Here is a 27,387-nt window from a genome sequence, read left to right as displayed (position 1 = left end):
TCATATCTCATTGTGTTGCTAAAACTCTTACGGTTGTTATTCCAAACAGAATGCTTGGTGCTGGCATTGGGCAGCTGCTGTTTGCGTCCTGGGCACTAACCTGGGTAGAATGGCAAGAGACTGATGACCGATGGAGGCATAAATTTATCAAGCCTTGGAGAGTGATAAATAGCACGGTGATAAAGTACCAACCAACCAGCTCCTAACTGTCATTTTTCAAACTCATCTCCTTATTTATCAAGAGTGATGAATTTCACTGTGAGTGATAACTTGCACCCGCCAATCAGCTCCTAGCTGTCATGTTACAGACTGTGGGGTCTATATATGAAGCAGTGAAAAGAGTGGAGAAAAAGTCCAGCAGAGAAGTAACCAATCAGCTTTGAAAGAAGCCTTTGTCAAGGACATTCTATAAAATGTAAGGGAGATGTTGATTGGTTGCCATGGGCAACTTCTCCACTGGTCTGTTTCTCCACTCTTTTGACTGCTTCATGAATAGACCCCTAAGTTTGAAAAATTACAGTTAGGAGCTGATTGGATGTTGAAATTACCACTCACAGTGAAATGTATCACTCATTGATAAATAAGGGCAACAGCCTGTGACATGGAAGTTAGGATCTGATTGGTTGGTACTTTATCACCATGCTATATATCACTCGCCAAGGCTTGATATATGGGGGCAGAGGTTAGGTATATGAGGACACCCCGGTACCATGTATTTAATTGCAACCATTTGAACTGCACACATTTAGACACAGGGATCAGTCTCTTTTCAACGGAGCTCAACTTCCATCTACATTCTTTCTAGAACATTACGGGCCTAACGGCAAGTTTACCATACGCCTGATTGCGCAGTAATTTGCATGTTTATGCTCTGCGCATGCTTGGGCTCACAAGTATGGGCAATGTAGAGTTTCTAACACATCTCCACTTGTAACTGAAGTGGGCCTGATCAATGCATTTACCGCTATGCGAAGTTGGACGGAAGCGTAATTAATGCTGGTTCCAGGCATATTATTGGAACCTAGGGGGTCATTCCGAACCAATCGCTCCCAGCGTTCGGGTCAGAACTGCGCATGGCGGACGGCAGAAGGCAGTCGTTCCCTAGCGATAGCCTCTGCCTAATTGACAGGCAGAAGTGGTCGCTGGGCGGGACGGGCATGGCACTGCGGCATTTGGCCGCCATTTTGGGGGCGCGGTCCAGCCAACGCAGGCGTGGCCGGACAGTGCGGGGGCGGGCTGCAGTGGCTGCGTGATGTCACACACAGTCGCCGCGTCCAGGGGCAGCGACGAGCAACTCCCGGTCAGCCGCAGGAGCTGCGCTGGCCGGGAGTTACTCAACAATTACAAAAGCATCACCGCTGTGCAATGCTTTTGTACTTGTGCGGGGATGGGGTGGCCAGACAGACATGCGGGGCGGGCTAGCCCTGTGCTGGGCGTCCTCCCGCATGTCTGGGACCATGATCGTAGCTATGCTAAATTTAGCACAGCTATGATCAACCCGGAATGACACCGCTAGTACATGTTGGTGCAGTGATGAAGAGTATTAAACTGAGCAGGCGTAAGGGAGGCAGGCATGCTGCAGACATGCAAACAACTGTACATACGGGCAAATATATGGATTTATTTCCGTTCAAAGTGGAGCATCTATGACCAGTTTGCAGTCTGCTCAGCATCATGTCCTTGCATAATTCCTACTAAACTGTGCTTTAGCCATCGTGTAAATGAGCCATCCAGATATTACTGACTGACTGACTGGCAGATTCAGTTAGCCATGGTACTTATAGGGTAACGCGCTTGCAGCGGGTACAGTATGGGCAGAGAGCCCTACTTACCACTGCCACCATAGCTGTGGGCACTAAACCAGAATCTCTGGGATAACGCGTGTTAGCCGCTTACAGTGCGTGGAAATGGGTATAGAAATGAATAGCGCTAAAGCTCGAGGCTATACGCCCATGGTAAGCACTGCAGCTAATCGAATCTGCCCCTTAATTGGAGAGCATTAGCTATTACAAGAAAATGAATGAAAGTTATTTGATTAATCCTGTAGTGTTAGTTTGTAATACACACATTTTCTCACTCTGTTAATTAGAAACACATCTGATTATTCACTCCAGGTTGTTGGCTTATTCTCTGTTATGAGGAGATGTCATGTTACAAGCCTTGAGTGTTTTTTTCTTGAAAGAGTTGCGGTAGAGTAGATTTTGTTGGCTGGATTTTAGCTTTATACGTCTGTTGTAGATAACGAGAAGAAATCTTGCTTTTGGTACCAGCTCGTCACATTGATAAGGGAGGAGATTTCTACAACCGTATAAAAAAGAAAAAAACAAAAATGTTGCCCATAGCAACCAATCACGGTATAGCTATCACGTCCTAGACTGCACTAGATAAATGATAACTAGATTTTGATTGGTTGCCTTAGGCAACATCTCCCATTTTCCTGTTTAGAATGTTTGATAAATCAGTGGAGTCATTTTATTTGCTGTGGTCGTTCGGGGTAAAAATACTAATATGCGTTTGTTAGGGTGTAAGGGTTATGTATGCTACACGGTATTTATTCACCTGCCTGGACTATGGTCACTAAGGTGATACATTTGATGATGTGGAGCGTTGGGTGGCATTTTGTGCGGAGTTACATGGCTTGGGATCTACTCAATCAGGGTGTCTCAGATGTGTGCAGATAAATAAGAATATATTAATATAAATAAACACAGGTAATTGTAGCCTCGAAATATAAATTATGTACTGTAGGGTCATTTCAGTCACGGGCAAAGCGCCACCGAACATCACCTCCATGTTTGGCTGCGCACATGGAGGTGATGTAATGACATCACTAACACTGGTGGGAGGGTAAAGAGTACATGATGTCACTATCCATAATGACATCACTGACATTGGTGGGAGGGGCCAGAGTACGTAATGGATCACTGACACTGGTGGGTGGGTTAAGAGTACATGATTGAACTATCAGTAATGACATCACTGACACTGGTGGGAGGGTCCAGAGTATGTGATGGAGCTATCAGTAATGACATCACTGACACTGGTGGGAGGGTCCAGAGTATGTGATGGAGCTATCAGTAATGACATCACTGACACTGGTGGGAGGGTCCAGAGTATGTGATGGAGCTATCAGTAATGACATCACTGATACTGGTGGGAGGGTCCAGAGTATGTGATGGAGCTATCAGTAATGACATCACTGACACCGGTGGGAGGGTCCAGAGTATGTGGTGGAGCGATCAGTAATGACATCACTGACACTGGTGGGGGGGAAGGGGGGGGAGGGGGATCTGAGTTTAGACCAGCTGTCAGTAACTGTAGTGTAGCTGTTACTTAGTGACAGTGACTTGTGGTTACTCCTGTCATTAGCACCAGTCTGCAGGCAGAGAGGTAACATTGAGAACATCCAGGAGGCATTTTCCAGAATTGCTTTGTGACACTGTTTCACCACCTAATGTCCTTTATAAAGACAGACACGGAAGGGATCGGTCTGATCACCTATTAAATCTTCTGCAAAGACAGTATACAGTATACAGTGTATATAAATATATATATATATATATATATATATATATATATATATAGAGAGAGAGAGAGATATTATTTGCTGCTGCACATGTGCACAATATTCTAAAAACCCTATGATGCATGTGTTAACCCTGAGTGTACACACAAATTAATCCAATCCTAAAAGCAGCTGTGTTACATATCAAATAAATAAAGATGAAAGTGCTAATAAAGATAGGATAAATCCATAGCACATTGCAATTAATAGTGCTATAGATATCTCTTGTCCTAATTAACACTGTCTGTCATCTTTATTTATTTTGAAAGCACAAATTTGATGTTGCATATGGGAAAGCTGGTATCCGACTCGGTGAAGGAAAACCATGGGAGCTCCAGGGAGGTGGCCTGAAGTGATTGAATGTGGGCGTGGCATGGGAGTGATAGTGGGTGTGTCAGTGAAAGAGCTGCAGCCACAGAGGCCATACTTAGACGGAGTTCAGACGTAGACACTGCGCCTGCCAAGGCCTGGTGCAAGTAACGATGGTGCACATGATGGTGGATTGTTCAGAACCGCCGGCGGTGTTACACCGCGCACAGGCACTAGAACTCTGCGTCTTAGAGTTTGCACATTTCCGGCGCACACTTGTACACAAGGGGAAGGCTGAAATTACCAATTGCGTGTTTTTACTGCTGCTGATCTAAAAAAATGAAGCGGCTGAATCAAGCACTCAATGTTCAGGTCCACAATTCGCTTACAGTGACACAGTATGAACATGGCCGCCATTGGTTGAGCATACATATAAAATAATGCTTTTGGACCCGTTCTACGACCTCCTTTTGTCAAAGAAACCTAATATGAAGCAGGTTAAGGGCAATCCTGGGCTCACTAAGGGATGATCCCAATCTGAACCTTGGTTACATCTACATGAACATTTTGTCCTATCAAATAGGAGGCTTCCCGATACCAGCTCTCAAGATACTTTAAACAACGCCCAGTGCCGCACTAAAGAGTAAAAAATGACCCTTACAAACTGAGCAAAACGATTGTAAGCATTTTTTAAAAGAGCAAAATGCAGCTGGAAGCAAAATTCCGCATAACTTTTATGCCTAATTATTTTTTAGAAATACTTTTCAGAAAATAAACATATTTTAAAATGGTTTCATGAGATTTATCACATCTGCCTAATATTGTAAACCCTCAGAAGAACATCCGTGTTATATTAGCGCTGATGCATGTATTGTGGGAACACGGACAAAACAGAGCAGAGAGAAGGGTGTGGGATGATTCTAAATATATATATAATGTTTTGATTTGAAGAAGATCTGTGCATTCTTATCCACTGACCTTAAATGCACCCGAGTGGATATATGTTCACATCGAGTGATAAACTTTTTTTTGTGTTGTGCTTTTTGATTAATGTTTAGGTAGTCGGTATAGTTTTATTTGTATTGATTATTAACCCTTCCTTATAGGCATCGCATTTCTAATACCATGGTGGTAATTCATTTACACCTATATATTTTCGGGTGAAGAAAAATTACAGGCTAATATGTGATTTTTTTTTATATGGGGCAATTCAATTGCAGCCTGTTTTTTCACCCGAATTAATCCTGATTTTAAGGTGAAAATACGCAAGATGTGAGATAAGTTCCCAGATCCGTGTATTTTCACGATTGCAGCCATGAAAAACATCACTGGTGAAAAGAAATCCCAGATAGTGCTGACTTTTTGGTACAATTGAATCAATTAGCAACAATAATTTACTGCGGCTAATTGAATTCCCCCCTTTATGTATGTAGTCATAGCACCACCTAGAAAGTGTGACCGAGTACTAATACTGATGTGATGACACGCACTGGACATGCGGAAGATGTATCGAACTGTCATGAGAATGGAGAAGTGAAAAAGTAGCCCATAGCACCCAATCAGATTCTTCCTCTCATTTTATAGCTTGCACTTGGTAAAAGCTAGCTAAAGCTAATTGGTTGCCATGGGCAACGCCAACTTCTCTGCTTGGCTACATCTCCACTCTATATAAGGTTTGATACATCTCCCTCATAGTGATGTTATTTAGTATTTTTCTTCATTGAATTTTTTGTGGCTTTTCCACAAAACAACAATGTGGCTGGAGGAGCTATAGCTGCGGCGTACATAGAAGCAGCAGTGATAGCAATAATATGGTAATGCGGCAGGGGGCGTCACACCTCCAGCTGCATTACTGATCCAAGTTGCGTCCTAGGGTTCAGTATCGGATCATTTCCGACACCATTGGCTGGCTACGAGACCCATGGGGTTGCGCAAGCCGGCCGCCACAAGTCCTGCCTAGGTGCCAGGAAATCTCTGTCCTCTGAAGGAGATCCTGGTTTCGTCCCTCCCCTGCAATGCCGCAGTTTGGGGAAACGGAGGCCATTACTGCCCCCAGACGGCATCAGTCAATCACTGACAGTCTGATGCTCTAGTGCAGGGGTGTGGAACCTCCAGCCTGTGGGCCTTATACGGCCCGGAAAAGCATTTTGCCCGGCCCGGGACCCCGCCAAGGCAGCTGCAGAGTACAGATCCGTCCTCCGCCCACGGCATCACAGTGTACAGTGTAAGAAAACTACATCTCCCATGATGCAGTGCGTAGGAGACTGCTCCGCGCGGGTATGTGAAGCAGTTTTGAGAGAGATCTCAATGGGCAGGAGGAATGGCTGTGGCTGTGCTGCGGTGCAGAGTGGACCCAGGACCTGGACCAGTGGTGTGCAGGAGTCTGGATGGCACCTGTCCTGCAGTGGTGGTGAGTGCCCTACTGGCACTATACTGGAGCATTATGTTTGTCTGTCATTACTGAGGACACTATGTGTGAGCAGCTATTACTGTGGTCATTATTTTTTAGGAGAACACACGCATTTGGGTGGAGGGGGGGCGCTTCACAAATGGCCTGCGAATGATTTTGAACAAATCCAAATGGCCCTTAGCAGAAAAAAGGTTCCCCACCCCTGCTGTAGTGCGACCGGCGTCCCTGACCTGTACTGCACATGTGCAGTACGGGGTCGGCACATGCACAAAGTACCGAACATCGGTTCTTTGCTGCATGAGCCGCAACTCCAACCAGATCTGAATTGTGGCACATTACATTCAAACACACTACACGCTGCAACTGACTGTGGAGGGAGGGGGGGGGGACCTCAAAAGGTTTCTTGTGAAAAGTATATTACTGAAATAACAGCCATCTTATGGGTGCCTTGGGAGTAACCGCCTAGAACAGATAATATACGGCTCAATTCACAACTATGGCTGTAGCGCACCTGAAGTAACTGGAAAGGACTTGACTTTATATTGATGATTATATAAAGGGGATATGTATCAAGGCTTGGAGAGAGAAAGTTGAGAGAGATAAAGTACCAGCCAATCCGCTCCTAAATGCCTACAGGCTGTGTATGAGAATTACAGGAGGTGATTGGTTGGTGCCTTATCTGTCTCCACTTTAACACTCCAAGGTTTGATACATCTCCCCCTAAGACTGCAATAGTCAAAATAATAAAAATGCTGCCAAAAGAGCTTTTTGGTTTTGCAGATTAACATCTTGAGATGTGAATAATGTAATAACTAAGTGTAAACATTTCGGATGGTAAGTATGTTTAAGGGAAATGTCTGCAAAATAGATAATTCAGTCCCTGACTTGGAACTCATGATTCTATATTACACCCGTGCAGTACTTTACACTGCTGTTGGAATATATGCTATAGTACATACTAAGGGGTCTATTCATGAAGCAGTGAAAAGTGTGGATAAGTGAGCCAGTGGAGAAGTTGCCCATGGCAACCAATTAGCATTGAAGTAACATTTATCATTTGTATACTATACAATTATATGGAGCAGCTGATTGGTTGCCATGGGGAACTTTCTTCACAGGTTCACTTCTCCACTCTTTTCAGTGCTTCATAAATAGACCCCCAAGTGCCACAATTGTAATGTTTTTTGTATGTGTTTTTGTTTATCAGAATTGCACCAACGTGAAATGTCTAACGATCTCCTGCAAAGTGACGCATTTAGCTGGCGGTCAGCGGGCCGTAATAAAGATCCGATCCAGGTTATGGGTGGAAACATTCCTACAGGTAAGAGGTAACTTTGATATACAGTGCCTTGCTAAAGTATTCACCCCCCTTGGCTTTTTACCTATTTTGTTACATTACAACCTGTAATTAAAAAAATATTTTAATCTGAATTTTATGTGATGGATCTGCACAAAATAGTCTAGGGTGGTGAAGTGAAACGAAAAAATGTATATAAAAAATAATTTTTATAAATAAAAATGTGAAAATTGGCAAGCGCCTTGAGTCTTGTGGAGAAAGAGCGCTATATAAATAAAATTATTATTATTATGTGCATATGTATTCACCCCCTTTGCTATGAAGCCCCGCAAAAGTTCTGGTGCAACCAATTACCTTCAGAAGTCACATAATTAGTGAAATAAAGTCCAACTGTGTGCAATCTAAGTGTCACATGATCTGTCAGTATAAGCACACCTTTTCTGAAAAGCCCCAGAGGCTGCAACACCACTAAGCAAGAGGCATCACACCATGAAGACCAAGGAGCTCTCCAAACAAGTCAGGGACAAAGTTGTTGAGAAGTACAAGTCAGGGTTGGGTTATAAAAAAATAAATAAATATCCAAATCTTTGATGAACCCCCGAAGCACCATCAAATTCATCATCTTCAAATGGAAAGAACATGGTACCACATCAAACCTGCCAAGAGAGGGCTGGCCACCAAAACTCACAGACCGGGCAAAGAGGGCATTAATCAGAGGCAGCACATAGACCAAAGGTAACCCTGAAGGAGCTGCAGAGTTCCACAGCAGAGATGGTGTATCTGCGCATGTGACCACAATAAGCCGTACACTCCATAGAGCTGGGCTTTATGGAAGAGTGGCCAGAAAAAAAGCCATTACTTAGTGTTAATAATAAGAAGGCACATTTTGCGTTTGCCAAAAGGCATGTGTGAAACATGGTGGTGGCAGCATCATGCTGTGGGGATGTTTCTCTTACGTCCTAGAGGATACTGGGGTCCACATTAGTACCATGGGGTATCGATGGGTCCACTAGGAACCTTGGGCACTTTAAAAAATCAATAGTGTGCACTGGCTCCTCCCTCTATACCCCTCCTACCAGACTCGGTTTAAAAAATGTGCCCGGAGGAGCCGGTCACGCTCAGGGAAGCTCCTGAAGAGTTTTCTGCATTTATTTTCTGTTTTGTTGTTTTCAGACGGGGCTGGTTGGCACCAGCCTGTCTGCTTCGTGGGACTTAGGAGGGTTGACGGCCCAACCTCCTATAGCGTTAATGGTCCCGTTCCCCACTGGCAGGACACTGAGCCCCTGAGGGAACTATTCGCAAGCCCCACCACGGTGAGCGTACAGTCCCGCAGCATGCCGCCACCCCTAACAGAGCCAGAAGTAAGAAGAGTGGTGAGTAGGTGGCCGGCGTCCAGGTTAGTGGGTCGCCGGCTGTAATGGCGGCATCAGGGTATGGAGCGCAGCACTGACGTACAGGCTGCGTCTCCAGGCTCAAAACAACATGCTGTATGTGTGTGTGTGTTTCCGCTGTGAAAGGCGAGCTGAGCTTTTTAACATTACTATACACTGGCACACAGCTTACAGGGGTCCTAACCCGCTGTTAAGCTTATCGGACACCTCAGCCAGTATAATAAAACCGTGAAGACTGCGCGCCATTATAGGGGCGGGGCTTCACTATGAGCGGATCCAGCAGCTCACCAGCGCCATTTTCCCTCTGCAGCTCACACTGACAGGACTTGCAGGGAAGTGCAGCTCCTCCACAAAGACTTCATGTTTCCTCAGCGGTACCATAGTAAGGGGAGGGGGGGATGAGCGGTGTTAGAATACTAAGCCCTATTAAGGAGCTTAGTTTGCGACCGAGCTGAGCTTGGCTTTAGTATAAGGGGCGCGGTGTGGCTGTGTCTCCCTGCGGGCTCTGTGTGGGTTAACTGTACTTTCACCTTTACTGTGTGTGAGTGTGTGTGTCCCTTCACATTACCATGTCAAGGGAGTGTGTTTCCTGCAAAGCAGAGTGTTTGTCTTCCCCGGGGGATTCACTACAGTGTACCCAGGATAGTACACATTCTCAGGCTAGTGGGTCTGAACCCACATGGTTGGATTCCCTTAAAGGGATGATCTCACATATTTCTAATAAATTATCCCATAATGAGAAAGAGACGCAATACTTAAGACAGTCTGTGGAGGACCTGATGATTAGAGATTCAGTTCCCATACCAGCGTATCAGACCCCTGCCATTTGTCCACAAAAGTGTACTCTGGCCCAAATACTGCAGGCTGACACTGATGATGACGTATCAGACGCGGAGGAGGGTGAAGTGGACTCGTGGGGGGGATGCAGCCCTGTCACAAGGAATACAGGCCCTGACAGAAGCTATTAGAGAAGTCCTGCACATTACTGACAAGGTGGCGGAGGTGGATGAGGAATCTTATTTTAATGTAGAAAAGAATTCCTCTGCTACTTTCCCTGCTTCAAAGGAGTTAAATTCTCTGTTTGAAGAAACTTGGGTTAATCCGGGAAGAAGTTTCAGATCCCTAAAAGGTCACTCACATCCTTCCCGTTTCCTCAGGATGATAGGAAAAAGTGGGAAAATCCACCGATTGTTGAAGCATCGGTATCTAGGTTGTCAGGTAAGATAGTCTTACTTGTCCCTGGTGCAGCCTCCTTAAAGGACACGGGTGACCGCAAAATTGAGACCACTCTCAAATCCCTGTACACAGTTGCTGGGGTGGCCCAGAGACCCACTATTGCTTGTGCATGGATCACTAGGGCCATTGCAAAATGGTCAGGTAATCTAATTGATGGGATCCAGGTAGAGGTTGTTAGACAACATTGCTCTCTCAACACTACTACTCCAGGATCATGGGTGGATTCTGAACCTGACAAAATCTCACCTGGAACCAACACGGAGGCTTCCGTTCCTGGGGATGATATTGGATACGGAGGCACAGAAGGTATTCCTTCCATTGGAAAAGGCATTGGTAATTTAGTCGATGGTGCGGGACGTTCTAAGACCGACATCTTTGCATTCGCCTCCTGGGGAAGATGGTAGCCTCTTATGGGGCACTGCAGTACTGAAGGTTTCACGCAAGGCCCTTCCAGCTGGATCTGTTGGACAAATGGTCCATATTGCATCTTCACATGCACCAGAGGATACGTCTGGCGCCAAAAGCCAGGATTTCTCTTCTGTGTTGGCTTCAGACTTCTCACCTGACCGAGGGCCGAAGGTTCGGGATTCAAAATTGGATTCTGCTAACCACAGATGCAAGCCTCAGAGGTTTGGGAGCAGTCACCCAAGGGAAACAGTTCCAAGGAAAATGGTCAAGTCCGGAAACCATTCTTCCGATCAACATTCTGGAACTAAGGGCCATATATAACGCCCTTCTACAGGCATCACATCTTCTTCAGGATCACGCCATTCAGGTTCAGTCGGACAATGTGACGGCGGTAATGTACATAAACTGACAGGGCGGAACGAAGAGCAGAGCAGCAATGTCAGAGGTAACAAGGATTCTCGTCTGGGCTGAACGGCATGCTGTGGCGTTGTCGGCAGTCTTCATTCCGGGAGTAGACAACTGGGATGCAGACTTCTTCAGCAGGGGAGTGGGGCCTTCACCCGTAGGTGTTTGGGTGCTTGACACGTCGGTGGGGAATTCCACAGGTCAACATGATGGCCTCTCGTCTCAACAAGAAGCTCAAGCGGTATTGTTCCAGGTCGAGACACCCACAAGCAGTGGCGGTGGATGCTCTGGTGACTCCATGGGACTACCAGGTGGTGTACGTGTTTCCACCACTTCCATTGATCCCAAGAATTCTCAAAAGAATAAAAAGGGAAAAGGTTCAAGCTATTCTCATTGGTCCAGACTAGCCAAGAAGAGCCTGGTATGTGGATCTGCTGGAGATGCTCCTAGAGGACCTGTGGCCTCTACATCTTCGCGAGGATCTTCTACAACAGGGGCCGTTCGTCTATCACGACTTACCGCGGCTACGTTTGACAGCATGGAGGTTGAGCATCAAATTCTAGCCCGGAAAGGGATCCCGGACAGGGTTAATCCAACCTTGATCCAAGCCAGAAAGGGGGTAACGTCTAAACATTACCACCGTATTTGGAAAAAATATGTCTTAGTGTGAGAACAGGAAATTTCCTGCGGTGAAATTTCAACTGGGGCGTTTTCTCTTTTTTTCTGCAGTCAGGAGTGGATGTGGGGCTACGTTTGGGCACCTTAAAAGTCCAGATTTCGGCCTTATCCATTTTCTTCCAGAAACGATTGGCTTCTCTTCCGGAGGTTCAGACATTTTTGAAGGGGGTTCTGCACATCCAACCGCCCTTTGTGCCTCCTGCGGCACCTTGGGATCTCAACGTGGTGTTGCAGTTCCTGCAAACGGAATAGGTTGAGCCTTTACAGGACGCTGACGTCAAGTTTCTTACGTGGAAGGCCGTCACACTATTGGCCTTGGCTTCACCAAGGCGTTTGTCGGAGCTGGGGGTGTTGTCTCACAAAATCCCCTATTTGATTTTTTCATGAAGATAGAGCTGAACTCAGAACTCATCAGCAATTTCTTCCAAAGGTGGTTCATATTAACCAACCTGTTGTGGTTCCGGTGGTTACCGACACCTCTGCTACTTCAAAGTCCTTGGATGTTGTGAGCGCTTTGAAGATCTATGTGAAGCGGACAGCTCGTCACAGAAAATTGGACTCGCTATTTGTTCTCTATGATCCCAATAAAATTGGGTGTCTTGCTTCAAAGCAGTCGGTTGCTCGGTGGATCAGGCTTACTATCCAGCATGCTTATTCTACGGCAGGTTTGCCGGTTCCAAGATCTGTAAGGCCCACTCTACTAGGTCGGTGAGTTCTTCCTGTGCGGTTGCCCGGGGTGTCTCGGCTTTACATCTCTGCTGAGCATCTATTTGGTCAGGTTCGAACACGTTTGCTAAGTTCTACAAGTTCGATACTTTGGCCTCTGAGGACCTTCAGTTTGGTCAATCTGTTCTGCAGGAACCTCAGCACTCTCCCACCCGGTTGGGAGCTTTGGTACATCCCCATGGTACAAATGTGGACCCCAGTATCCTCTAGGACGTAAGAGAAAATTGGATTTTAATTACCTACCGGTAAATCCATTTCTCTTAGTCTGTAGAGGATACTGGGCGCCCATCCAGTACTTCGTGTTTTCCTGCACTGTTACTTGGTTCGGTATTGTTGTTGGTTCAGCTGTTGCTGTTCCTGTTCAAGTTTGGTTAGCTTGGCTTTCCTCTTATGTGTGCTGGTTCGAATCTCACCACTGTTCATTTAAATCCTTCTCTCAAAGTATGTCCGTCTCCTCGGGCACAGTTTCTAAACTGTCTGGTAGGAGGGGCGTAGAGGGAGGAGCCAGTGCACACTATTGATTTCTTAAAGTGCCCAAGGCTCCTAGTGGACCAGTCTATACCCCATGGTGCTAATGTGGACCCCAGTATCCTCTACAGACTACGAGAAAAGGATTTACTGGTAGGTAATTAAAATCCTATTATTATTTTTTCAGCAGCAGGGACTGGGAAACTGTTTTGAGTTGAGGAAAAGATGGATGGTGCTAAATAGAGGGATATTCTTGAGTAAAACCTGTTTCAGTCTGCCTGTGATTTGAGACTGGGACGGAGGTTTACCTTCCAGCAGGACAATGACGCAAAGCATACTGCTAAAGCAACACTCGAGTGGTTTAAGGGGTAACCTTTAAATGTGTTGGAATGGCCTAGTCATAGCCCAGATCTCAATCCAATTGAAAATCTGTGGTTAGACTTGAAGATTGTTCTTCACAAGCGGAAACCATCCAACATGAAGGAGCTGGAGCAGTTTTGCCTTGAGGAATGGGCAAAAATCCAAGTGGCAAGATGTGGCAAGCTCATAGAGACTTATCCAAAGCGACTTGCAGCTGTAATTGCCGCAAAAGGTGGCTCTACAAAGTACTGACTTTAGGGAGGGGGTGAATAGTTATGCATGCTGAAGTTTTCTGTTATTTTGTTCTATTTGTTGTTTGCTTCACAATAAAAAAAACAAAAACATCTTCAAAGTTGTAGCCATGTTCTGTGAATGAGATGATGCAAACCTTCAAACAATCCATTTTAATTCCATGTGTGAGGCAACAAAACATGAAAAATGTAAAGGGGGTGAATACTTTAGCAAGGCACTATATACAGAAACATAACCATTAGTGATATCACTGCTTTATGTGCAGGGCCGGATTAAGGTTTGTGAAGCCCCAAGGCAACGAAATTGTGGGGGCCCCTACCAATAAAATTGCCAAAATAGTATACTGGCGATCTTACTAAAAATGATACTGTGTAAATACCTCCAGCACCACAAATGTGTAGTGCCCCCAGTTCACATTATGCCACACGGAAACCTCTGTTCACATTATGCCACAATGCCCCTTCCCCCCCCGTCCCCCACTGGTGATGTAGCTATGTGGGGGGTGTCCCTGTGCGACCACCCAGCATGCACTGTTGTTAATCTGGCAATGTTTATATGAATCCTATTTTATTTTCCAGTTTATGTTCATTTTCTGTAATACCTTACCAACTGAAAGATAAATGCGTTGGGAATGATGATGAGTGTAGTAAAACTTTATATAGGAGTGGAAACTAATACTACTTTTCCACCAAAGTCCCGAGTCTACCCCCAGCTTTGGAACATATGGCCTTATTCAGGTTTGTTAGCAAAACAAAAAAGTTAGCAACTGGGCAAAACCATGTGCACTGCAGGGGGGGGCCAGATGTAACATGTGCAGAGAAAGTTAGATTTGGGTGGGGTGTATTCAAGCTGAAATCTAAATTGCAGTATAAAAATAAAGCAGCCACTATTTACCCTGCACAGAAACAATATAACCCACCCAAATCTAACAGCATAGTTTTTCCCAGTCGCTAACTTTTTTGATCTGTTAACAGACCTAAATAGCCCCCATAGTTCCAAACCGGGTCAGACCATTTTCCACGGCATCTCCAACACAGATTATTCCCGGTAGAAGCCGTTTCCACTGACCCAACCCCTTGGGCATGGCCTCAGTCCCATTAGGCCATGCCCCATTGTTGATGCCTCTCCACACTATGCTGAGGGTGAGCCCAACACCCTGGTAGCTGCTGGGCTGCTCCCAGACACCCAGAAGCGTTCAGCGTCCATTCACCTTCATCAGCACCGCTGCTCAGTCTGCAGAGCAGCAGTGTAGACAGCCTGTATCCGAACCCCCCAGCCGTCTGCGGGACACTGCGATAGGGAGGTATGGTCTCTCTCCCCCCCCCCCCCCCCCTGCTGTAAACGGGCACCAGGTCAGATGACCCGGGTTACCCGTTTACACTGAGCCTTTCATGTCATGGATGTTTATGTCAGTGGAAAGGGGTATTAGTACTGTATATGGAGCAATGTTGTCTAAATTGCACATACCCATGACTGGCAGTTCCCAAAATATCTACCTGGAGTACACTGTGATTAAATCTCCTCCATTGACACTATTCTGTCACTGCTAATACTGTAGTTAACCCATAAAACATACAACTGACAGCCCCATGTTTCATTGTAGACATGAGAAGTTATTTTTGTAGCAGTATCTGTGATGACATACAGTAATAATTGTTTGCATTGTCTAGGGGCCAGAACAGCTGCTTCTGCATAAAAATCAAAGTGAAGGATATTAATCAGATGATTCATCTGTGGGTTAGATGATGAGAAATCTGAGAACCGCAGTGAACACCCCTTGTTACTGTGTATTAGAGGCACAGCACAGTCTGTATTAGCTAACATTACCAAATTTGTACTTTTCATCTTTTTTATTTGCTTTCCCTGTTACTTTAGCATAACAAGTCCGCTGCATATTTTTCATTGCATTTATTATACATTGACAATTTGCAACAAAGTTTCCTTTTTCAACCAGATGTCTTTTTGGGATCAGTACTAAAAGCCGCCGGACGGAATCCCGGCGGTCGAAATCCCGACGCCGGAATCCCGACCACACAATCCCGACAGGGGTGGCGAGCGGAACGCAGCCCCTTGCGGGCTCGCTTCGCTCGCCACGCTGCGGGCACGGTGCCTCGCTACGCTCGGCACACTATTGTATTCTCCCTCTATGGGTGTCGTGGACACCCACGGAGGGAGAATATGTCGGGATTGTGGCGGTCGGGATTCCGGCGTCGGGATTTCGACCGCCGGGATTCCGGCCGGCGGCATCTTGACCGCATCCCGTCTTTTTAAGTTGCTGTGGACCAGCTATACATGCAGTAGTACCAGTGACCTATAGTACATGATAACGATTCCAAATACTCTAGATCAGTGGTTCTCAAACTTTGTCCTCGGGACCCCACACAGTGCATGTTTTGCAGGTAACCCAGCAAGTGCACAGGTGTATTAATTACTCACTGACACATTTTAAAAGGTCCACAGGTGGAGCTAATTATTTCACTTGTGGTTCTGCGAGGAGACCTGCAAAACATGCACCGTGTGGGGTCCTGAGGACCGAGTTTGAGAACCTGTGCTCTAGATTATCAGACAAGTGTGAGTTATCTGCCGCTCCATTACCGGTATAGTTACATGGAGGTATGGCAACTGGGAACGACAAGTAGTGTTTTCTTGGCGATATACTGTAAGTAGGAGCTAGCAGATTGTTTTATATTGCCTCCTTTGCATATACTGTAGCAATGTTTGCCTTCTATGTAGTTATGGGTAGGCATTTTCTAGCAGGTGTACTTTTAAAATAGTTGCATTACAAAGGGTTATGTTTAGTTGTCTGTTATTGAATGAGTCATTTTGAAAGGATTTTTAATAAACTTCTAATAAAATCTTTCATACTTTAAATATTTTAAAAAGCAAATTGGAATAAAATAAGGCCAAATCCCCTACCCAAATCCTGCTTTTGTTCCAGCAAACCGCACTCATGGTTTCACAGGCCCTGGTCTGGTTTAGATTGTACCATATCTGAATATAATGTAAACCAGACAACTCTTCCAGCTCATATGACGCATCCCTGAAAAACAGAAGGAATAATGGCCCTCATTCCGAGTTGTTCGCTCGCTAGCTGCTTTTAGCAGCATTGCACACGCTAAGCCGCCGCCCTCTGGGAGTGTATCTTAGCTTAGCAGAATTGCGAACGAAAGATTAGCAGATTTGCGAATAGAAAATTCTTAGCAGTTTCTGAGTAGCTCCAGACTTACTCAGCCATTGCGATCAGTTCAGTCAGTTTCGTTCCTGGTTTGATGTCACAAACACACCCAGCGTTCGCTCAGACACTCCCCCGTTTCTTCAGACACTCCCGCGTTTTTCCAAGAAACGCCAGCGTTTTTTCGCACACGCCCAGAAAACGGCCAGTTTCCTCCCAGAAACACCCACTTCCTGTCAATCACAGTACGATCACCAGAACGATGAAAAATCCTCGTTATGCCGTGAGTAAAATACCTAACTTTTGTGTAAAATAACTAAGCGCATGCGCTCTGCGAACCTTGCGCATGCGCAGTAAGCGACTAATCGCAATATAGCGGAAATCGGCAACGAGCGAACAACTCGGAATGACCACCAATGTTAGAAAAAGCAAGATATTTACTATAGTTGCACAAGGACGAAGCTTAAGTGTTAGTATAATGGCCCTCATTCCGAGTTGATTGCTCGCTAGCTACTTTTTGCAGCCATGCAAAGGCATAGTCACCGCCCACGGGGGAGTGTATTGTTGCTTTGCAAGTGTGCGATCGCATGTGCAGCCGAACGGTACAAAAAACTTTTTTGCAGTTTCTGAGCAGGTCTGAACTTACTCAGCCCTTGCGATCACTTCAGCCTGTCCGGTCCCGGAATTGACGTCAGACACCCGCCCTGCAAACGCCTGGACTCGCCTGCGATTTCCCTACCACTCCCAGAAAACGGTCAGTTGACACCCATAAACGCCCTCTTCCTGTCAATCTTCTTGCGATTGGTTGTGAGAATGGATTTTTCGCTAGAAGCATTGCACAGCAACAATGCTGTTTGTCCCCATACGACGCGCGTGCGCATTGCGGTGCATACGCATGCGCAGTTTTGCCTTTTTTTTTTAACTGATCGCTGCGCTGCGAAAATCAGCAGCGAGCGATCAACTCAGAATGACCCCCAATAGGCAGCGAGTACAAAGCAACATATTTTGTGAACTTGGGTAACTGTAGCAAAACCTTATATGCAGAAATGAGCTATAACCAAGATGAGCCAATCACATATTTACTTTCTAAATTACACTGTGAAAAATGACAGCTTGTATTTTATTGGGTAACACAGTTTGTAGCTTAATTTGCTACAAACATGGGGGCTAATTCAGACCTGATTGCTGCTGTGCGTTTTCGCTCAGCGGGCTGTCAGGTCTGAACTGCGTATGCACCGCAATGTGCAGGTGCGTCAGTCTGCAGCGACGGGGAGCGCCGTTCAGCGACGGGATGGTGCGAAAAATCCGAAACTGCAGGCGAGTCCAGGCGTTTGCAGGGCGGGTGTCTGACGTCAATTCCGGGACCGGACAGGCTGAAGTGATCGCAAGGGCTGAGTAAGTTCAGACCTGCTCAGAAACTGCAAAAAAGTTTTTTGTACCGTTCGGCTGCACATGCGATCGCACACTTGCAAAGCAACAATACACTCCCCCGTGGGCGGTGACTATGTCTTTGCATGGCTGCAAAAAGTAGCTACAGTGAAGCAGCTCACCATCAAAATGAGCCTGGGGGCTACCAGACGTGTGTCTAAAAATGACAGTTCAGCCTGTGTAGCTGCTGTCCGTGTTGCAGACGGTTACTCTGGCTATTAGCTGGTGATCATAATAATGTGACTCGACCATGTGTGTGTGTATGTGTGTATATATATATATATATATATATATATTGGCCACTATTTTGAAAATAAACATAAAAAGATATAAAATGTACAAGACGTAGCTGGAATTGGAAGTGTTCTATGTACGGAGTCAGCGGAGGCTGGGGAGAGGATGAAATGCAGATCTGCTTTTCTTCTGTTATCTGGCTCTAGGACAGTAATCTATCACATTACTGACAGAGTGACCATCCCTTGAAGTGTGCTGCTTTCCATGGCTGCGGTCCCTGGGCTCTGGGGGATTCTAGAGGTGCTGCGGGATGCAGCATATTTTGGTCTGGAATTGTCACGGAGTGAGATGAAATAGCCACCATGACTGCAGAAAGCATTAGTACGTGTGATGTCCTAGTCCATTCTATCTTCAAACGGTTCTTCTGCCAGATAAATAAACACTGCATGTTGATACAAGAAATAAACCTCAACAAGGATACCACACCCACCACAGAACCACAGAACATGATCACTAGCATAGGGATAAAAGCACAGACCTCAGCGACACGCCAAGGGGGATGTATCTGCTATGGTGGGTTTAATAAATTCCATATGAGTTGTTGTGGAGAAGCCCTCAACCAACACATGGTGTCACACAACACTATGCAGGGACATTAAAAGAATCATTCTGTAACATCCAAGCAAAACAAAGACCAAATAAGTTATCTGGTATCTGTCTCTTGGCAACAGTGGTGGCAGCCATTTGTGAGCTGAAGCAATATTCATGGTAATTTAGCCTGTCCTCTCACTGTTGGTATTACTAGGGGGAGTGACACACTGTAATGAGGCTCATTGATAGGCTAAATATCAGTTTAGACCACAAATGACAGTGACCGACTTCTATATGGAATGCTTAATGAGAGACCAAATGTTTTTGTTGCAGAGGAACAATGACTATTACTCGCTTATTGCCAGCGTGTCGTTTGAAGTTCAGAAGATGCCGTATCGTATTCAGCCGGCAAAACTCCCCGCAGCAAGCATAGCAGTAAGTATGAAGTGCTGCAACAGTCTTACACACAGAGTTCCCCACAGCAAGCACAGCATTAAGTATGAAGTGCTGCAGCAATCTTACATGCAGAGCTCCCTGCAGCAAGCATAGCAGTAAGTATGGAGTGCTGCACCAGTCTTAAACACAGAGCTCCCTGCAGTAAGCGTAGCAGCAAGTATGAAGTGCTGCAACAGTCTTACACACAGAACTCCCCACAGCAAGCATAGCAGTAAGTATGAAGTGCTGCAGCAGTCTTACATGCAGAGCTCCCCTCAGCAAGTATAGCAGTAAGTATGGAGTGCTGCACCAGTCTTACACACAGAGCTTCCTGCAGCAAGCTTAGCAGTATGAAGTGCTGCAGCAGTTTTACACACAGAGCTCCCAGCAGCAAGCATAGCAGTAAGTATGAAGTGCTGCAACAGTCCTACACACAGAACTCCCCACAGCAAGCTTAGCAATATGAAGTGCTGCAGCAGTCTTACACACAGAGCTCCCCGCAGCAAGCATAGCAGTAAGTAAGAAGTGCGGCAGCAGTCTTACACACAGAGCTCCCCGCAGCAAGCATAGCAGTAAGTAAGAAGTGCGGCAGCAGTCTTACACACAGGGCTTCCCACAGCAAGCGTAGCAGTAAGTATGAAGTGCTGCAGCAGTCTTACATGCAGGTCTCTCCACAGCAAGCATAGCAGGAAGTATGGAGTACTGCAGCAGACTTACACACAGAGCTCCCCGCAGCAAGCATAGGAGTAAGTATGAAGTGCTGCAGCCGTCTTACATGCAGAGTTCCCAGCAGCAAGCATAGCAGTAAGTAAGAAGTGCTGCAGCAGTCTTACATGCAGAGCTCCCCGCAGCAAGAGTAGCAGTAAGTATGAAGTGCTGCAACAGTCTTGCACACAGAGCTCCCCACAGCAAGCGTAGCAATAAGTATAGAGTGCTGCAGCAGTCTTACATGCAGAGCTTTCCACAGCAAGAATAGCAGTAAGAAAGAAGTGCTGCAGCAGTCTAACACGCAGAATTCCCCGCAGCAGGCATAGCAGTAAGTAAGAAGTGCTGCAGCCGTCTTACATGCAAGATATAAACACTATACTGTCTGCAGAGCTCCCCACAGCAAGTATAGAATGCTGCAGCAGTCTTACATGCAGAGCTTTCCACAGCAAGCGTTGGAGTAAGTATGAAGTGCTGCAACAGTCTTACACACAGAGCTCCCCTCAGCAAGCATAGCAGTAAGAAGTGCTGCAGCAGTCTTACATGCAGAGCTCCCCGCTGCAAGCATAGCAGTAAGTATGGCGTGCTGCAGCAGACTTACATGCAGAGCTCTCGACAGCAAGCATAGCATTAAGTAAGAAGTGCTTCAACAGCCTTACACACAGAGCTCCCCACAGCAAGCGTAGGAGTAAGCTTGAAGTGTTGCAGCAGTTTTACACGCAGAGCTCCCCGAAGCAAGCGTAGCAGTAAGTATGGCGTGCTGCAGCAGTTTTACATGCAGAGTTCCCCACAGCAAGCATAGCAGGAAGTATGGCATGCTGCAGCAGACTTACATGCAGAGCTCTCGACAGCAAGCATAGCAGTAAGTAAGAAGTGCTGCAACAGTCTTACACACACAGAGCTCCCCACAGCAAGCGTAGCAGTAAGTATGGAGTGCTGCAGCAGTCTTAGACACAGAGCTCCCCGCAGCAAGCATAGCAGTAAGTATGGAGTGCTGCAGCAGTCTTACATGCAGAGCTCCCCACAGCAACCGTAGGAGTAAGTATGGAGTACTGCAGCAGTCTTACACACAAAGCTCCCCGAAGCAAGCGTAGCAGTAAGTATGAAGTGCTGCAGCAGCATTACACACAGAGCTCCCCGCAGCAAGCATAGCAATAAGTATAGACTGCTGCAGCAGTCTTACATGCAGAGCTTTCCACAGCAAGAATAGCAGTAAGAAAGAAGTGCTGCAGCAGTCTTACACGCAGAGTTCCCCGCAGCAAGCATAGCAGTAAGAAGTGCTGCAGCCATCTCACATGCAAGACATAAACACTATACTGTCTGCAGCAATGCTGTAAAAAGGGAAAGGGGACTGATACTGCAGGCTAGTGCTGACATCATTACAGTTCCACTAACAACAGCAGATGTTCACAATGTAAGGCTGCAAATAAGTCCAATTTGGAACTATTTTGTTCAACTGTGCTTTAGCGGTATATCCAAATATATCCATTTAGCGCTCCACAGACTTTACGACTTAACTGCGCCAAAACACTAATCCTAAGTATCTAGGGCCTAATTCAGAGGTGAACGCAGATCGCACCGCAGATGCGTCACTGCACGCAGCTGCTGTGCGAATATATGCTAATGCTGCTATTGTGTATATAGACGCCTCCTGACGGCTTCTCTGATCAGCTGCTGCATCCAAAGACGCAACATCAGATCATCTGCGTAAACATCGGTCATCGGAGCATTCCTCAGGTTACTCAGGATGACCTGTGGTGTCACGTATTCAGAGCTAGTGAAGCTGTAATGGAAGACGCAGACACTGATCTCGGCACGCCTCATAACTGGAGCCGGCATGCCCACGTCTTCGTGAGCACTCTCCATCGCCTCCACTGCTAACAAACGGAATAGGCTGCTGCTGAGGGGGAATCTTTACACACATCTCCTGTGTTTTTAATTCTGCATCTTCTGCTTGCGTTTGGGGGCAGTGATGAGGAGTGTTCCAGAAAATGGGAGTCTGCCGGCCCCGTTATCTGGGCGTGCTGAAGTCAGTGGCTGTGTCCTCAGACACAGCAGCGTGATTTCACCAGTCATCCTTAGTAACCTGTGGGTTGCTCAGATGGTCACGTAGTTAATCTGATGCTGGGTCCTCAGATGCAGCAGTGGGTCACAGAAGCCGGCAATGGGCATTTTGGAACTCATCACTTCCTGCAGCTTTTGCAAGACGTAACAGCTGTTCTACAGCGACCTGCTCTGAATATCCCCCTATGTGCAGACAAAGATGCAAAACTGAGGGAAAAGGGCACAGCAGGAGAATTACACCAGGCACTTTGCTCCATATGATGCAGAAAGATTAGGTGCATAAGGACACTACGGGTTAAATTTACTAAGATGGGAGTTCTATTTAAGATGGGATGTTGCCCATAGCAACCAATTAGATTCCAGGTATTATTTTCTAGAAGGTGCTAGACAAATGAGAAATAGAATCTGATTGGTTGCTATGGGCAACATCCCATCTTAAATAGAACTCCCATCTTAGTAAATATACCCCTACAAGTCTCTTAAATGTGAAAAGGTCTGGAAATTGTTCTATTAACAAATTTCAGAATAATGGATTGCTCACCCTGTATAACAATCTACATATTCAGTATCTGTGGCCGTATCTAGCTGCAGTATCTCATGGTGTTGTGCTGTGGCCTGTGATGAGGTATATGGTGTTTGCCGGAGGTCGCAGAGCTTTGTCAGATGGGATCTTACACCTGACCCGAGCTTCTAGGTGTCAGTGGAGCAATTACCCTTTTCCTGGAGCACACTGGGAAGCCGTGCTGTAAAACGGCCCATTTGTTCTTTACTTCCCCAAGTGGTCTTGTAGTAAAATGAGCGTGAAACCAGCAGTATGGTGACAGTACTGTGTAGATTGTAGAACCTGCTGTAATGAGAGTACTGGACATAGGGTTCAGACATGAATTATCTCCATCCCATAAAACGATCTGGCAGATTCTGAGTCCTACAGCTGTGTATATTGGCGGTCGCCTCTCTGCATCTGTGTGGCCGAATGTGCAAGGACTGAGTCATTGGGCCTAATTCAGACCTGATTGCAGCAGCAAATTTGTTAGCTAATGGGCAACACCATGGGGGTCATTCCGAGTTGTTCGCGGGTTAGTTTTTTCCGCTACGGAGCGATTAGTCGCAAACTGCGCATGCGCAATGTTCGCTGTGTGCCTGCGCCAAGTAAATTAGCACAAAAGTTTGTTATTTTACTCACGGCCTAACGAAGATTTTTCATCGTTCTGGTGATCGTAGTGTGATTGACAGGAAGTGGGTGTTTCTGGGCGGAAACTTGCCGTTTTATGGGAGTGTGCGGAAAAACGTTGACGTTTCTGGGAAAAACGCGGGAGTGTCTGAAGAAACGGGGGAGTGTCTGGGCGAATGCTGGGTGTGTTTGTGACGTCAAACCAGGAACGAAACTGACTGAACTGATCGCAGTGTAGGAGTAGCAGAATTGAGAATAGAAATTTCTTAGCAGTTTCTGAGTAGCTCCAGACTTGGAGCTACTCAGAAACTGCTAAGAAATTTCTATTCGCAATTCTGCTAATCTTTCGTTCGCTATTCTGCTATGCTAAGATACACTCCCAGAGGGCGGCGGCTTAGCGTGTGCAATGCTGCTAAAAGCAGCTAGCGAGCGAACAACTCGGAATGAGGGCCCATGTGCACTGCAGTGGGAAGGGGCAGATGTAACATGTACAGAGAGAGAGTTAGATTTGGGTGGGTTATATTGTTTCTGTGCAGAGTAAATACTTGCTGCTTTACTTGTACACTGAAATTTAGATTTCAGTTTGAACACACCCCACCCAAATCTAACTCTCTCTGCACGTGTTATATCTGCCCCCCTTGCAGTGCACATGGTTTTGCCCATTAGAGAACAAATTTGCTGCTGTGATCAGGTCTGAATTAGGCCCTTTTATGGGACAAAACTGGATTGTTACTACCCACAATGTGGGCTGTCTTGTTGTCACGCGCAGTGCCTGTGTCCCCAGCTTTTAGTTACACTGCGGAACCACTGTATGTATTACCGTATAACACGATTTGTTTTTGCGCCATCAATTATACAGTTTTAAATTACACTGGAAAGAAGCGTGCTGCATGGGCGGCTGGAGCCTTGTAATTACAGCAATAATGGTTTAGCACGCAATTGTTGGAAATAATTGTTAGGAAAACACAAAGACAGAGCTCATAGCAATTAATATCCGTGACATCTGTTTACAGTATTTCACGTAGTTAAGCAGCTATGTGACCTTTGGCGCAGACACTCACAATTGAACGGAAAAAATAGAAAACTCAGCGAGAATGGACCAGGGATATGTGACATTTGGCATCTGCAGAATTTAAACCGTAAAACAAATATTTTCAAAATCTCACTTATAATATTGAGCTCACCATGGCTTTAGGCTATTTACTAATGTATTTTGCCTCTGTTCTAGGGGCACAGTGACATGTTCTTTGTACAGAGGTTGAGTTGTCTTTTCTAACAAATGAAGTATCCAGTTGCATAAAGAAATAGGCTTATTGGTGACTGCAGGAATGTTACAGAAGTACTGTACTACTGACTTGTTCATTAGTTTACCTTTAAAGCTCTAAGCTCCCCCGTTCTCCCCACACACCTCCATGTACTGCCTAACGGGGAGCTGCTACTGTGGTAATTAAGGTATCCAGGGCAAGATGTAGTAAGTCTTGGAGAGAGCTAAAGTACCAGCCAGTCAGCTCCTAACTGCCACTTTACATGCTGTGTTTGAAAAACGACAGGAGCTGATTGGCTGGTACTTTTCTCTGACGTCCTAAGTGGATGCTGGGACTCCGTAAGGACCATGGGGAATAGCGGCTCCGCAGGAGACTGGGCACAACTAAAGAAAGCTTTAGGACTACCTGGTGTGCACTGGCTCCTCCCACTATGACCCTCCTCCAGACCTCAGTTAGAATGTTGTGCCCGGCTGAGCTGGATGCACACTAGGGGCCCTCCTGAACTCCTAGAAAGAAAGTATATTTTAGGTTTTTTATTTTACAGTGAGATCTGTTGGCAACAGACTCACTGCAGCGAGGGACTAAGGGGAGAAGAAGCGAACCTACCTAACTGGTGGTAGCTTGGGCTTCTTAGGCTACTGGACACCATTAGCTCCAGAGGGATCGACCACAGGACCCGACCTCGATGTTCGGTCCCGGAGCCGCGCTGCCGGCCCCCTTACAGAGCCAGAAGCAAGAAGTGTTCCGGAAAATCGGCGGCAGAAGACTTCTGTCTTCAACAAGGTAGCGCACAGCACTGCAGCTGTGCGCCATTGCTCCTCATGCACACCTCACACTCCGGTCACTGATGGGTGCAGGGCGCTGGGGGGGGGCGCCTTGAGGGCAATATAATACACCTTGGCTGGCAAATCATCACAATATATAGTCCCAGGGCTATATATGTGATAAATTACCCCTGCCAGAATCCATGAAAAAAGCGGGAGAAAAGTCAGCCGAAAAAGGGGCGGGGCTATCAACCTCAGCACACTGGCGCCATTTTTTCTTCACAGTGCAGCTGGAAGACAGCTCCCCAGGCTCTCCCCTGTAGTTTTCAGGCTCAAAGGGTTAAAAAGAGAGGGAGGGGACTAAATTTAGGCGCAATATGTGTATACAAGCAGCTATTGGGGGAAAAATCACTCAGTTATAGTGTTAATCCCTGCATTATATAGCGCTCTGGTGTGCGCTGGCATACTCTCTCTCTGTCTCCCCAAAGGACTTTGTGGGGTCCTGTCCTCAGTCAGAGCATTCCCTGTGTGTGTGCGGTGTGTCGGTACGGCTGTGTCGACATGTTGGATGAGGAAGGTTACGTGGAGGCGGAGCAGAGGCCGATAAATGGGATGTCGCCCCCTGTGGGGCCGACACCAGAGTGGATGGATAGGTGGAAGGTATTAACCGACAATGTCAACTCCTTACATAAAAGGCTGGATGACGTAACAGCTGTGGGACAGCCGGCTTCTCAGCCCGCGCTTGCCCAGGCGTCTCAAAGGCCATCAGGGGCTCAAAAAACGCCCGTTACCTCAGATGGCAGACACAGATGTCGGCACGGAGTCTGACTCCAGTGTCGACGAGGTTGAGACATATACACAATCCATTAGGAACATCCGTTGCATGATCTCGGCAATGATAAATGTGTTACACATTTCTGACTTGAACCCAAGTACCACATAAAAGGGGTTTTATGTTTGGGGAGAAAAAGCAGCCAGTGTTTTGTTCCCCCATCAGATGAGTGAATGAAGTGTGCAAAGAGCGTGGGTTCCCCCGATAAGAAAATGGTAATTTCTAAAAAGTTACTGCTGGCGTACCCTTTCCCGCCAGAGGATAGGTCACGTTGGGAGATATCCCCTAGGGTGGATAAGGCGCTCACACGTTTGTCAAAAAAGGTGGCACTGCCGTCTTGGGATACGGCCACTTTGAAGGAGCCTGCTGATAAAAAGCAGGAGACTATCCTGAAGTCTGTATATACACACTCAGGTACTATACTGAGACCTGCATTTGCTTCAGCATAAATAGTGCTGCTGCTGCAGCGTGGTCTGATACCCTGTCAGATAATATTAATACCCTAGACAGGGATAATATTTTGCTAACATAGAGCATATTAAAGACGTCGTCTTATATATGAAGGATGCACAGAGGGATATTTGCCGGCTGGCATCCAGAATTAATGCAATGTCCATTCTGCCAGGAGGGTATTAGAGACCCGGCAGTGGACAGGTGATGCTGCCTTTAAAAGGCACATGGAGATTCTGCCTTATAAGGGTGAGGAATTGTTTGGGGATGGTCTCTGGGACCTCGTATCCACAGCAACAGCTGGGAAGAAATTTTTTTACCTCAGGTTTCCTCACAGCCTAAGAAAGCACCGTATTTTCAGGTACAGTCCTTTCGGCTTCAGAAAAGCAAGCGGGTCAAAGGCGCTTCCTTTCTGCACAGAGACAAGGGAAGAAGGAAAAAGCTGCACCAGACAGCCAGTTCCCAGGATCAAAAATCTTCCCCCGCTTCCTCTGAGTCCACTGCATGACGCTGGGGCTCCACAGGTGGAGACAGGTGCATTGGGGGCGCGTCTCGGGAACTTCAGGGACCAGTGGGCTTGCCCACAGGTGGATCCCTAGGTTCTGCAAGTAGTATTACAGGGATACAGGCTGGAGTTCGAGGCGACTCCCCCTCGCCGTTACCTCACATCAGCCTTGCCTGCTGCCCTCGGAGAAAGGGAGGTAGTACTGGCGGCAATTCACAAGCTGTACTTCCAGCAGGTGAAATCAAGGTACCCCTCCTTCAACAAGG

General features: G+C 46.4%; 1 protein-coding gene across 2 annotated transcripts in view; it reads left to right on the top strand.

The window, feature by feature from the left end:
• ITGA8 (integrin subunit alpha 8) overlaps positions 1 to 27,387 on the top strand; it is a 262,641-nt gene that overhangs the window by 221,940 nt on the left and 13,314 nt on the right. The window contains exons 27-28 of one of the 2 annotated variants that reach the window (XM_063921464.1): positions 7,492 to 7,605; positions 19,264 to 19,365. In XM_063921464.1, the coding sequence (XP_063777534.1) occupies positions 7,492 to 7,605; positions 19,264 to 19,365 (216 nt within the window). The remainder of the gene's footprint in view (positions 1 to 7,491; positions 7,606 to 19,263; positions 19,366 to 27,387) is intronic. The other variant, XM_063921465.1, reaches the window with a different exon arrangement.

This window comes from Pseudophryne corroboree, chromosome 5 (genome assembly GCF_028390025.1).
Source record: "Pseudophryne corroboree isolate aPseCor3 chromosome 5, aPseCor3.hap2, whole genome shotgun sequence".
In the NCBI taxonomy this organism is placed as follows: domain Eukaryota; kingdom Metazoa; phylum Chordata; class Amphibia; order Anura; family Myobatrachidae; genus Pseudophryne; species Pseudophryne corroboree.
The sequence above is the reverse complement of the archived record's forward strand: the minus strand, read 5'-3'. Positions and strand labels throughout refer to the sequence as shown.